Source organism: Paramisgurnus dabryanus, chromosome 14 (assembly GCF_030506205.2).
Source record: "Paramisgurnus dabryanus chromosome 14, PD_genome_1.1, whole genome shotgun sequence".
Taxonomy (NCBI): domain Eukaryota; kingdom Metazoa; phylum Chordata; class Actinopteri; order Cypriniformes; family Cobitidae; genus Paramisgurnus; species Paramisgurnus dabryanus.
In genome coordinates, this window is record NC_133350.1 from 18,677,397 (window position 1) to 18,691,198 (window position 13,802).

The 13,802-nt window shown below is 39.1% G+C and overlaps 1 protein-coding gene across 2 annotated transcripts; it reads right to left on the reverse strand.

Moving 5' to 3' along the window:
• Positions 1-940: 940 nt before the first annotated feature.
• On the reverse strand, positions 941-8,580 carry prelp (proline/arginine-rich end leucine-rich repeat protein). 2 transcript variants are annotated; one of them, XM_065241435.2, is made up of 4 exons: positions 8,289-8,580; positions 5,626-5,787; positions 4,120-5,105; positions 941-2,739 (listed from the first exon to the last, which is right to left on the reverse strand). In XM_065241435.2, exons 3-4 carry the CDS (start codon positions 5,099-5,101, stop codon positions 2,576-2,578), a joined length of 1,146 nt encoding a protein of 381 aa, XP_065097507.1. In that variant the 5' UTR covers positions 5,102-5,105; positions 5,626-5,787; positions 8,289-8,580; the 3' UTR covers positions 941-2,575. The 2 variants fall into 2 exon arrangements, with proteins under 2 accessions (XP_065097507.1, XP_065097506.1); XM_065241434.2 differs by lacking the exon at positions 5,626-5,787 and having other exon boundaries at positions 8,289-8,577.
• Between the last annotated feature and the right edge of the window lie 5,222 nt (positions 8,581-13,802).

Below are 13,802 nucleotides of genomic sequence, written 5' to 3' on the forward strand. Positions count from 1 at the left end.
ATTTCCCCTGTTTGCATACATCTTAGAAAAACACATGACGTTGCGGTTTTCTCCGTGTTTTTCAGTAATTTGAATAATTAACCGATATCCGTGCACTCACGTGCATGTAAACGACCTCGTTAACTCACGGTATCTAGCCTATATGATTACCTCATAACGAGCATCATATGGTGAATAAACGAGCTTTCATTTAACTTAATTTCATACCTTCAATTTGTAGTGCATGTCGCGTTTTATCGTGGTTCAATTCTTTCGTTCATATCTCCTGTTAATATTATCCTTCTTGGTTTTAAACTTTTAGCTAGCAGTTTAACTTTATACTAAACTAACAAGGGAACGACGTAACACAAGGTAGCTCTGATTAAACTGAACCAAATAACGAACAAAGGGGAAATAAAATGGGAAAAATATCTTATTTAGGTTTTTTGGCATATGGCTGCGTAGAGTCAGACAGAGAAATAACAGTTTAATTTAGCCAAACCATGTGAATATTATGAGACTGATTTACCTGATCTCTTCAGTCCTCCTGTGAAAGAAAATGGCGGTAAAATCCCTGACAGGATATGTTTAGTGGAGGCGTGGCTTGATTTACACCGCTCAGAGTGAAATCTGATAACACCCTTGTTTTACACTGACACTGTCGTGAATATAACACTGGCCTAGCAATGGCAGTGTTATTTTATTACCAGATAGTGTTAAAACAGCATCAACACTGTGTATTTAACACCATCCCTGAAAATTTAACACTGGTGATTTTGCTGTGTATATATAGTTTATTTGTAAAGTAAACAGTAGATTATAGCAGGTGCATTTTATAATTTGGGGACAATTTAGGGGGGGTGAGAATCTGTAAAATACTTTATCATCACAGTCTCATCAATAGTTTAATTAAAAGCCGTTTGGCAAAGCAGGCCAGAAGGATAATAAATATGCAATCGAAATATTTTGTAACAGAACATTTATTTGTATAGAAATATTGATCAGTACTGCGCACAGTACCTTAAAAACACAGGTACATTAAAGGGATAGTTCACCCAAAAATCATTTACTCACTCTCAGGTTTTTACAAACCTGTATTATTTTCTTTGTTTTGATGAACACAAAAGAAAACATTTTGAGCAATATTTGTAACCAAATCGATCACGAGCGACATGGAAGTAAATTTTACTTCAATAGTTTTCTTTTTTCCTAATATGGAAGTGAATGGGGCCCATAATCACCCAGTTTGGTTACAAACATTTATCAAAATATCTTCCTTTGTGTTCATCAAAACAAAGAAATGAATACAGGTTTGTAACAACATGAGTGTGAGTAAATAATGACAGAATTTTCATTTTTGGGTGAACTATCCCTTTAAAAGACATCATCAACTACACAGTAGTTCACGCATCTCCTATCCACCCTTACAGAGATACCTCTTACACGTTTTTAGTTAGTTGTAACTACACAGTACAGTCAGTTAATGTACCTTTATTTTTATGGTTTATTTTAATCCACTCATAGCCATTGCTGCGGCATGCGTTTAATCACATATAAACATAAAAAGGCAGAATGCAGAATACTCATGCTCAATTGTATTCAAGGCAGCAATTCAATAAATATGGTGTATTGAAGGTTACACATTAAAACATTTCTGAACATAGAAGAACAATGCATTGGCATTTATTCGGTGGTACTGTTTGATTCAATCAGTACAGTCAAGTAGACAGGAATGCCCGATCTCAGGCATGCATGTTTCTGTTCACAACTCCTAATGTCCTCTATTCCTCTGGTTTCATCGGACATGTGCGCATTGCAGTGGTTACGCGTCTGTCCCGAAGTTAACTTCCGGTCTTTGCTTGTTTATTGGTCTAGTTACTATACGTATATGGAACAAATACCTTGTTGAACATAAAAAAAATCTCGGTTTTCGAAAGTCAAGGAATGCAGTGAGCATGGATCATCACCAGGACTGGACTGGGACAAAAAATCGGCCCTGGCATTTTGGCCCAGACTGGCCCACTACTGTACATAGCATCACAAAAACCACCCATCTTTGTGCAACCTTGACTATGCATAAAAACCCAAAGTTATAAGATCTGCACGTGAAATTAAACAAAAACATCTTACGTTAACTTTTTTGATTAAAATGAAAAAAAAAGCCTGACACAGCTGACCACAGAGCCATCAATGAATTAAGCAAAAAAGAAATATGCAGCGATGCACAATGTACAAGTGTTATGGACTGGCCAGATAAAACAGTATGAAATGTATCAGCCCAAAAAGTCTGTGGGCCCACCGGGAAATTGTCAGATCTGTCAAATGGCCTGTCCGCCCATGATCATCACTGTGTGGATTTGGCAGCCAGGCAAGAATTTAAGGATGTGTAACTAACCTTGATTTTACACAGTTATGTTAGCTCAGTGTAATACGCTTTAGTTTGCACTAAGGTCATTTGCTATAGTTATGTTGCTTTGTTATCATAAATAATCTGCTCTAGAAAGAATATGTTGTTATTGACTCTATGTGGAGGTCTACCGGAAGTTAAGTTTGGTCCACAAAAGCAGTTTGTTTATGTTTTTGCCACTGAAACCGTCTATATTACTATAGCATGAAGGTGTCTGAAACACATGATGACATCCAGAGGCACAGGAGGACTCAGGTGATTCCCATCCAGCCGCAGGTATCTCAGTCTGGGTGCACTGTTCTCATCATTGAGGTCTTGAGAATGGTTGGGGCAGATCTCCGTGCCATTCACACCTGCAAATATAAGAAAATGTTATTTTTGTAAAAAACTGTGATAAGTGATAACGTTAAAGGAGATTTTATTGGAGAAACAACACAATCTCAAGGCAAGTTGTGGTATAGACACAAAATATTTGATTTATTATTTCTTGTTTATTGACATTTTCCTGCTTTTTTAGTTCCATTTGGCCCAAATGTCTTTTTTATGTCACTCAGCACAATTTTTTTTATATTTCTATAAAAATAAAGTTTGTGTCCGTAGCACCACTTTTTTTTCGTGTCATTTTATATTTTGTTTTCTCATAGTTTTTTCCTATTTTTAGACCATTGTCGCTTGGGGTTGGGGTTAGATTTGGGATTTGGGTTAGGATGTAATTTTATGTATTGGTTTCTTCATGTTTGTTTTTCACATTTTAAAACTTGTTTCTTGGGGATTGGGTTGGATTTGGGGTTTGAGGTGAATGTAATTTTATGTTTTGGTTTTTACATGTTTTTCTTCTGATGTTTAAACTCTTTTCGCTTGGGGTTGGGGTTAGGTTGTAATTTTATTTACTTGTTTTTACATGTTTTTCTTCCGATTTTAAATCTATTTTCGCTTGGGGTTAGATTTGGTGTTTGGGTTAGGATGTAATTTTATGTATTGGTTTCTTCATGTTTGTTTTTCACATTTTAAAACTTGTTTCTTGGGGATTGGGTTGGATTTGGGGTTTGAGGTGAATGTAATTTTATGTTTTGGTTTCTACATGTTTTTCTTCTGATTTTTAAACTATTTTCGCTTGGGGATGGGGTTAGATTTGGGGTTTGGGTTAGGTTGTAATTTTATTTATTTGTTTTTACATGTTTTTCTTCTGATTTTAAATCTATTTTCGCTTGGGGTTAGATTTGGGGTTGCGTTAGGATGTCATTTTATGTATTGGATTCTACATGTTTTTTCTTCTGATTTTAAAACTGTTTTCGCTTGGGGTTGGTGTTAGGTTTGGGGTAAATGTAATTTTATGTATTGGTTTCTACATGCTTTTTCTTCTGATTTTTAAACTATTTTCGCTTGGTGTTTGGGTTAGGATGTCTGAAATGTAACAGAAAGTTGTTCTAACCCCAACCACAAACGACAATGATAAAAAATAGGAAAAAACAATGAGAAAAAAAAATACATAAAATTACACAAAAAAGAAAGTCTATGGACCCTAAAAAAACTATTAATAGAAATTCATGCTGAGTGACACAACATCCATGCTCAAAGCCACACACACACACACACACAAAAAAAAAATGGAAAATCGTGTCCATGAACATGAATAAATAAATTCAATATTTTGTGCCTATACCCCCGACTTGCCTTGAGATTGGGTTGGGAGAAAATAATCTATGGTGGCTTAAAAATATATGTGGACATACTCTCAATATTGTTGTTATTGAGGTGAAGTTGCTCCAGCTCAGAGTTGAATGTTGGAATGGTGGTCAACTGGTTATGGGCCAAATGCAAATCTAACAGTGAGCTCACGTTAAACACCATTTTGGGAACGCCTTTGTCACTGAGCTGGTTGTAGTTAAGTCTCAGAAAAGCCAAGTTTGTAAAATCCTTGAAATAGTCGTTTGGAATCTCCTCAATGTTATTTCTGTCTAAGAATAGCTGGAAGATGCTATTCGGTATACTAGTTGGCATCTTCCTAAGGATGTTATGGGCAAGGTTAAGCTGAACCAAGTTCTTGAGATCCTTGAAGATGTTCTTGCCCAAGCTGCTGTCACTAATCTTGTTGTGATGCAGGTCTAGAAGCGCGAGATGCTCCATCTTGTTAAATGCTCCAGGAGGAATCTTCGAAATCTCATTGTGACTGAGTCGAAGCTGCTCCAGACCAGCCGGAAGATCATTAGGGACTTCCTTAAGTCCATTCCTTTCCATATAAAGATAAAGCAGGCTTGGCAACTTCTCAAAAACTTGCTTCTCCACTGAACGAATGCGGTTGTTTTCCAGATTTATCCACTTAAGCTCAGTGCAGTTGTTGAAGGACTCTGCAGTAACTGTATCAATGAAGTTGTTCTGTAGGTAAAGATAGTGGGTACGGGGTGGGATGATCGGGACCTTCCGGAGGTTGCGGTTTTCACAGTACAGGGCATTTGGGTAAGATGAGGGGCAGAAGCACTCTCTGGGACAGTCTGGAAATTCAGAGGGAGGACCTAGGATTGGAGGGGGGAAATCGGTGGGCTCTTGAGGCTCTGGCTCTAGTCTTGGTCCAGGTGAGGAAGGTGGTTTTTTGGGAACAGGAGGTTTCTTGGTGGTAGGTGGACGGGCGGGCTTTGGTTTTGGCTTTCGCTGGCCCCAGACATCTGTGATCATGAGAAGGATAAGAAGAGAGCAGTATGCAAGCCCAGCTCTCATGGTCCTAAAAAAGATGAACATGACATTTTTACATCATTCTGTGCTAACAGGACATCATATTAATACATATGAAAACTATTCATGTTAGTCGAGTCAGGCTGAGTACCAAAACACACTTGTATTATTATTATTTAGTTTTTCTAGTAATCGTATAGTGATACATTTACATCTACAGTATGCATTTGGCTGATGGTTTTATCCAATGCAACTTAGGGTGCATTATAAGGCATCTTTATAAATACTGTATATGTGTTCCCTTGTAATCGAACCCATGACCTTTAGTGCTGCTAATGCAATGCTCTACTCTATCAATTGAACTAAAGAAACCAATGCAACACGCTCTAGAACAGGCTACTTTCGAAGCTATATAAGAAAGCAGGAGACGTGACAAAACTTGTTTCCTATAGGTGTCCTGACCCATGTCTGGATTTACATAGACAGACTCTAATGCTGTTTTTACCAAAGTGTGATACCAGATTGTTACAAACCCCTCCAGACTTTTAAAAAAGTAGCTCTAGACTTACAGGTAGCTATGCACTTGAATAAAAGCTCTGCTGTTTAAAGCTGAACCTGGGAGTCGTGATGAGAGAAACAGACTAAAAACCCCAGGGAGCTCAAAGGAAACCAGCGACTGGAGCCGTCACTGCATTGCTATGGTATCTGCGCTCTATCTGCCACATGTTTGCCTATGAAGTAACACAACAGAGTTTAACTAATGGGTGGAATACAAAATGGATGACATCATTATTTGGAGGATTTTCCATGAAGCTTGATGTGCTGACCACACAGAGTAAAAGAGTTGGGTTTATAGTTATCAGGTAGGAGTTAAAGGGCCTGGATCTGGACTTTGTACTGTGGAATCAATTCTGTGTTTTGTATTATTGTGTTGCTATGTGACAAATATATTTAGCATTCAGCAGAAGTGTCCAGACATTAGGAATGTTCTGAATGATGCTAAGCAAAATTCATGTTGTCCTCCATCTTATTTTTTCCATTAGCAGAATATGGACATTTCAGGTTTTAGGTGACTATTTATTAATCTCTAAATATTAAAACTTTAAACCTTTAAATCAAAAATGTAGAAATATTTTGACAGGCTGCCCATTTCTAGGATGTGCTTCAAACATAAAAAGGTTTCGCAGAGAATTGGATTTGTATTAACAACAGACTTATAATAGATTTCATGTGTTTTCTGCTTTGAGCCCTCTTAGGAATTGTTTTGTTCATTTTTAATAACTAAAACTTTACCATAAAGGATATATTTCACCAAAGAGATATTTTATGCATCCTACACAAAGAATCACTCCCCGGCACAAAACAGTAAGCAGTCTAATGAGTGACTGATTAATGATGGCAATCAGATGTTTGGCTCAGAGTCGGGCCGGGCGTCAGCTGGGTCATTGGGAGCAGAAAGCAGAGCCATGGGAGCTGAAAAATCTGGGAAAATGTGTGTTTGTTTAGTTTTTTTTTTTTTTTTTTGCTGCATGCCTGCTTTAGGTGCAGTGCAAATGCATGCTTGCATCTTGAAATTGCTATCTGGCTAAAACAGAAACTAGAATTCATATAGAAATGTTGATTATGTTGATAATGTTTGTATAGAGCAGTAATTCTACTAGTGGTCCGCCAAACCCCCCCAGTGGTCCGCCAAAAGATGACCTAAACTAGGCAAGTGTTTATACAATCGTTACTTATTTAATTCGATTTTTAATGCACTTGTGAAACTGTGATATCAGTTCTTGCTATTTTGTTTTAATAACACAAAAATGGATCGGTGGCTAAACCAAAGAGGAGTCAAAAGAAAAGATCAAACATCAACTGAAAGCAGTTTGGACATTAATGGGAACATTTTTTAGCATTTTATTGTTACCATAGTTACAACCATAGACTTCATATACCCACCACCTCAGTTTTAAATTAATGGCTCTTTGGAATGACATTAAGTGGGACCTAGGCTGTTACAGTATGTTTAATTGCAGTTTTTTTCTCATGTGCAGTTTGTTGTTCATATTAAGCTGTAACTCATTTCACATTTACTTTTTCAAATAAAATAAAATTCATATAATAATTTCTGAACATAGCATTGCATTTGTGTTTAAAAAATTAGTTTTTGACTTAAAACAGTTGCATATTAAACTTAAATTTAGTTTATTCTTCCTATTTTGTTGTTTTTTTAGGGTGACGTGTTAGAGTCGGATCCTGTTAGGTGGTCCTCAGAAAAAAATTTGAAGATAAAGTGGTCCTTGGGCTGAAAAAGTTTGAGAAACACTGGTATAGAGCAAACAGAACTCAAAAAGACTCAGACTTGAATAATTTGTTGTGGTAAAAAACAGGTCTCTCAGATCTTTCTGAATCTTGCTTGACCCAGATACAGATTATTTAAGAATCAGTATAAGCATAAACAGCTGATGTGATAGATATATAATACTAGGTCAATAAAAGAGGTCATGTTGATTAGAGAGAGTCAGTAAAGGTGTATTTTTAGCTGTGCATGGGTTTGATGGATGTCACAGGTTGTGTTGGACTCAATTCAACCCAGAAAGCCTCCGTTAAACGCTCCTGGATATTTTGATCATTTAGTTTTTTGACTCATATCTGACTTGTTTTGAAATAAGCCTTTGATGAGGTTTGGAAGAAAGGATTGCAAGGAGATATTAAAGGAAAGGTGACAGGTGAGCCTCACCTCCTTTCCAGATCAGTCATGTAGTAAATTATTGTTTTAACTAATAATGGATTTATTTTATGCCATAACTTGATTTTGCCCAAATGGTATTAAAGATGTGTAGTAAGAGTGTGAATGGTAAAATCTTAAATAGCAACTACCACGTACCTGTTGAAACTACAGAAGTCTAAAAGTTTATAAGGAAGCCCCTACATGTTTTACTATTACTATTAAATAGATTAAATATAAAAACCTCCTTAATCCCTAAAGGTATATAGCCTATTTTAAGGTTGTAAAGTTAAAAAAGTGCCTCTCATGCCAGTCAAAGAAATCATGTTGTTATATTCACAAGGCATGACCTATTTAAATAAATGTTCCCTGGCATCAGATTACAACACTGAATCTTTAAAGCTTTACTAAATACAAACCAGCATGAACGTATGCTTCGTTTTTCTGTTCAGTACCAGTATCCACATTATCCTGCTTGTATATTTAAAGAAAAAAAAACAACAACATAATGTTTCTTACCTGTTGCTGGTTCCTGCCCTCGTTTGATGAATCCTCTAGCTGTCACTTCACTCTCAGCAAGATTTTCTCTCCCTCCAATCTTTAACCTCTTTTCTCAACTCCTTTCTTTCCCCTTTTTCCTCCCTGCCTCCCTTGTTCTCCTCTGCTCAGCAATCTTTCTATTGGGTCTTTCCCTCTTTTCCTTCTGAAGGTCAACAGTGCTGTCTCTGCCCCGCCTTCGGGAATAGTGGCTCGAATGAAATCGAAACGTTCATCCCGTGACGATGGGATCTGTTCTCATCGCACCCCTGCTGTATACACTGATGCACGTGCATGGGTGTGTTGCTTAGAGTGTAGCAGATGGGCATGGTGGAGGGCCGTGCTCACTATACTGTATGTAAAAAAGTTGTTTTGATTCAGTGTTATAGCTCTCCTTTGCCTGCATGAAGGATCCTTGGTGGATTTAATTAAATGGATGTCTCTTTATTTAGTTTGGAAGCAAACAAGGAGAAGAGTTCTGGAAAATGTCATGTTTTTTGCACACTTTGTATCATTTTTTCTTAGATTCAAATATCTTAGCCAGCTCCCATATTTGGCATTGTCTGAATTTTGTAATACTAGTTGCACTAATTTTTATGGATCTCTCTCTCTCTCTTGTGCTTTGAGGCCAAGTTAGTTTTGCAATCTGAGCTAAAGCTGTGAAACAGTGATGATGAGATTACTTGGAGAATTTGGTTCGTTTATCTGTCACACATGGCACATTCAAATCCCGAAAAGTTGAAACTAGGAGAAAACAACATCTGGAATATATAGCACTTTCCATGATTCGATTATAAAATTAAACCTATAACCTACAAAATGTTAACATTTTCTTTAAAACAACTTACAACATTGAAAAACAAATTGTACTGTATTGGATGGGACTGGCATATACTGCAGCAATTGCTTTAAATAGACACTTTAATGTTGTTTTTCTGTGAGACTGCTATAGAAATGTCACAGTATTACATATGTGATATATTGCTCATGCTTAAGAGAAACCCTAAGATCCTTATTGTGGTCCGCCTCTGTCAACCTCAACCCGTCATCTTGTGGGTAATGGTGTTGACATATGAAGTAATGTTGCTGGGGTTAATTTAGGTTTTTAATTAAACAAGATTAACTTGAAAACTCAAAACCCTTGACATTATGAATAATGTTTATTTACTTCACTGTTCAGGCACATGCTGGATGCCATCAAACAACTGCATAAATTAAGGCAAAGGACAGAACCCAGATGCATGTGAGATAGACAGACTTTATATAATAAACAGTAAAAGCAAAAACCCACGATGGGGCAAAAATACAGGCTAATAATAAGCTGAACAAAGACTTAACCTTAAACTTAACTTGACACCGGAACATAGACGGGTACGAGATCACAGTTACAAAAGCCTACAAAAGTCTACAAAGGCATGCAGTAACACGTGGTAGGATACACAACAAACTGGCACAAGACAGCAAACACAAAAGCATTAAGGGAGCAAATCAAGAGGGAAACACGTGACATGAATCAAACAATAATAGGATAATTAACAAGGAGACGAGGGGGTGGGGTCAGGAGACAAGACAAGGAAGCTCACCGTCCAAAACAAAAGCCATGTGCTCCCACACAAAACATAGGCCTGTCATGATCCTGCCTCAAGACTAGAGAGAGAATCATGACAGAACCGCCCCTTAAGGAACGCCTCCAGGAGACAAGACAGACTGCATGACAGACACGAGCCAACAAAACATGTCAAAAATACATGGGGCAAACAAGAACACATAATCACAGGGTTAGGGTGAAGCAATTTAAAAAACAAACATGGGAGGTGGTGGGGGCACAAAAGAGTTCATGGTGGTCCAGGCATGGCGAAGCTGGGTGGGGCAGGAGACTTGGAGCGGGACGGTGCAGGACATAGTTGAGTGCGAGGTGTCCAGGCAGGTTTAGCTAGGGCCTTGGGAGAGGTAGGTCCAGAAGGGGCAAACTGTGGCAGGGCTAAGGCAGGGATGACAGGGGGCACAAAAGGGGACAAGGCAGGGTTCCAGTGTGTGAAAGGGGAGACTGCGGGGTGAGCCAGGACCCATAGGGTAGAGGGAAGAGTTCAGGGAAGACATGGAGGCAGATGGCGAGACAGGGGGTGCTGCAGCTGACAGCGGGGGTGAAATGAGGACCAAGACAGGAGATGCTTCAGGTGACAGCAGAGGCGAGACAGGGACCATGACAGGGGGTGATGCAGCCGACAGCGGAGGTGAGACAGGGGACACTGCAGCCAGCAGCGGAGGCATGACAGGAACTAAGACAGGGGGTGCTGCAGCTGGCAGCGGAGGTGAGACAGGAGGCGCAGCAGTTGCCAGCTGATCCGAGACAGGGGGCTGTAGCAGGCAGCAGAGGCAAGACAGGGGGCGCTGCAGCTGTCAGTGGATCTGAGACAGGAGACCCTGCAGTGGGTAATGGGTGAGATGTTGCAGTTCCCTTTTTCCTCCTCCTCTTTTTCCTCGAAAGAATCACAGGACTTGTGGGATTTAGTGGTGGCCGACGCTGGACCTGGAGGGACTGCCACAAGACTGGCTCTGTAAAGAAGGTGTCCGAAGCATGATGACACCCTTCTCCTTTGTTTGCCACAAAAGCCTGTCCAATGGGACAGGGCTCTCAGGAGCTGAGGTGAAGAGAGATGGGTCCTCCAGGGTCACCATAGTCATGACACGGTTATCCGGGACTAAGAGCTTAACGGGCTGGTCAGCTGCAGTTGGGCCCCTGGGATCGAGGTTCATCAAATAATTGACCATGCCAGGAAAACCCAGGGGTCTCAGCATCCTTTGCTCAGATGAGTTGAGGGGCTCATTGAGGCAGCTGTTGAATATCAGCTTAAGCTCCGGCTTAGGAAAAATAATGAGGAGATGAGGGCGCGGGGTCAGGAGACGAGACAAGGAAGCACACCACCCAAAACAAAGGCCATGTGCTGGCACCCAAAACATGGGCCTGCCATGATCCTGCCTCAAGACTAGTGAAAAACAAGGGACAGCCGTGTATGTGTGTTTAAAACTGTGTGTGTAATTGATCTAGCTAAGTACTGCACATAAGTCATTGTGACATTTATTTGTCGGCTCATTTGGGTCAAATTGTGTGTGTGACACAGCAATGGATCTCTAAATAATACAAGATCAACTAATACAAACCCAAGAAGGTCTAAAGTACCTAAAAGAGTTATCTGTAAGTACCACTCTCACTCCCCGAAGTATGCAACTTTCATCCTGCCATCTCAGGGGGCGTGTACACCAAGGCGTGTTCACCAAAGCATTTACGCTGGCGGCCGGTGTATGTTTTCATACAATTTTCAAAAATGCCAGTATCATAGCAACCAAAACTCTTAGCTGAAACAATGCTGGCAAGTGCCCACAGTCTTCCTGGCTTTTCAGCCATGTTTAAATGCTTCGGTGAACACGCCTTCTTTAGTGCAGTTGTTTGTGCCGTGTGTCCCATGTGGCGGTGATGTGTGCCATCAAAATATTGTGAGAAAGATGTGGGTCCAAAATTGGTATTTTAATAACATGGGCTATTTAAAACTTTGTTTGTATGCACAATTTGAGTCTCTTTTACTCTCCTTCCAAGATGCACTTGATAGCAAACATCTTTTATTATGATATCTTCTCCCCTGTGTAAACCCTTGCTGTGATGTCTGAGTAAAAGTAAATGGCTGGTAAGGTTTTAATTGGAAACCCTTTTGCAACCATGACTACAAAGTAAAAGTCTTTCCTTCCTTTAACAACACTGACAAATGTTTTACATTATAAGCTTTGTTAAGTGCTTATTTATTAGATTTTTGTCAAGTGACTACAACAATGATTTGGCACATGGTTAAAACAGTCAAAGGTACTTGGGTAAACTGACCCTGTCTGACATTCACTTTCTCTTCTTGCATTACTTAGGTGTGATTGATTTTTGGCACGTGTTTGACAGATGATATGAGTGTTCCTCTGATGTGTGTAGTCTTGCCATCTGGTTTGTTTTATTGTGTGTGTGTGTTACTCACATGCAGTCACAGACACACAGATAGACAGAAACGATTGGCAGATGTTCACACAATATGTCACAGTCTACCCTAAGATGAGAAAGAGTTCAGATGGCTTCCAGATATTGAGATAACATTTAAATAACTTATTGATAGATAGGATATGGATTACAACAAAGTCCTGTCCGAGTGTGCTATTCATTACCGGTTTAAGCTGCAAAATCACCAAATTTTTTACAGCTGTCAAAGGTCTAGCAATATGAACATTAAAGTAACAATACAATGACTGTATAATGTATTGAATTAACCTTACATGGAAACAACACTGTATACTTTTGCATTGTATTACACTGAATATTAAATTACACATTGTGCCAAACAAACCATTGAGACACCCTAGACGCTTTGATTTTGCCACCCTGAATAAGATTATGAGATCAGAGACAGATGTTTAGCAGTGTGTGACTAGTTTTACCACCGATCATTTCCTTCAGATAAGGGTCTGAATTAATAAAACCCAGAATGCCAGACTTTTAATGCAGTTGTGGCCACCTAAAGCATTTTGATGATGTATGTAGTGGGGGTCTGGTTGAACTAATCAGCTCTTTACCCCTACCCCGAGGGTCTGACACAAATAAACCACCACAACTCACTGAACCAACTGCGTACAGTTTGTAAGAATCAGCTAAAATCGGAGTCCTGCTGGGATCGAGTAAGACGAAACTGTACTGGGAAATGGTCCAGTTAAGCAAGAACTTATTACCTGAAGTTTAAACACAATGTAGCAGTCAGTGCATGCAGAGTTGGAACACATTACTAAATCGCTTAAGGTGAAAATAATTATTGGCACACTTATTATCTCACAGAAGGTGGTAATGAAAAAAAAAACAGTTTCTGTTTCATTACTGTAAGTCTTTCCATTTTGCTCCCTTGTATTTCATATTCCTGATGGCACCTTTGCGTTGCGGGATGCTGTTGGCCCCCGCAGCACCTCTGGTTTTAGAGATTTGTTTCTGTGTTGGGATAGTCGTTCTCTTTAGAGAGATGGTATGAATCTGTCTTATGCTTCAATAATGACTCTAACACAACACAGCTGTATATTACTTTTCATGATTCTGTAAACTCTTTGGCTTGTACGGCTTGCCTGTTTATGTGTTTTTTTAGCAGTTTATGAAAACGTACCAACTAAAACTGAAAAGATTTTGACACAATAATGAATTTAAAACAATAAGATGTTTATTAATCTTCTGCCATTTGTATGTATTGGTTCTCACTGACTTCTTGTTTGGATACGTTTTTCAAGATTGTGTGTTGGATTGGCTTGCTTTTGTTTGTCTGAGATCTTGTTTGCTCAAAGTTTAAGAAGAAACCGCATTGACCCAAAGTTTGCAGGTTTTATTTCTGCTGTCATGGTTCTGCTAATGGGGAATGCAGTCCAAACTGAGTTGATGCATGACTGCCGCTGTAGAAAGGCTTGAGACCTCCTAAACACATGGTCCAT

Coding starts and splice junctions, on each gene's coding strand:
- prelp (XM_065241435.2), bottom strand. CDS start 5,101: ATGAGAGCTGGGCTTGCATACTGCTCTCTTCTTATCCTTCTCATGATC. Junction 2,740..4,119: donor CAATAACAACAATATTGAGA/GTATGTCCACAT, acceptor TTATATTTGCAG/GTGTGAATGGCACGGAGATC.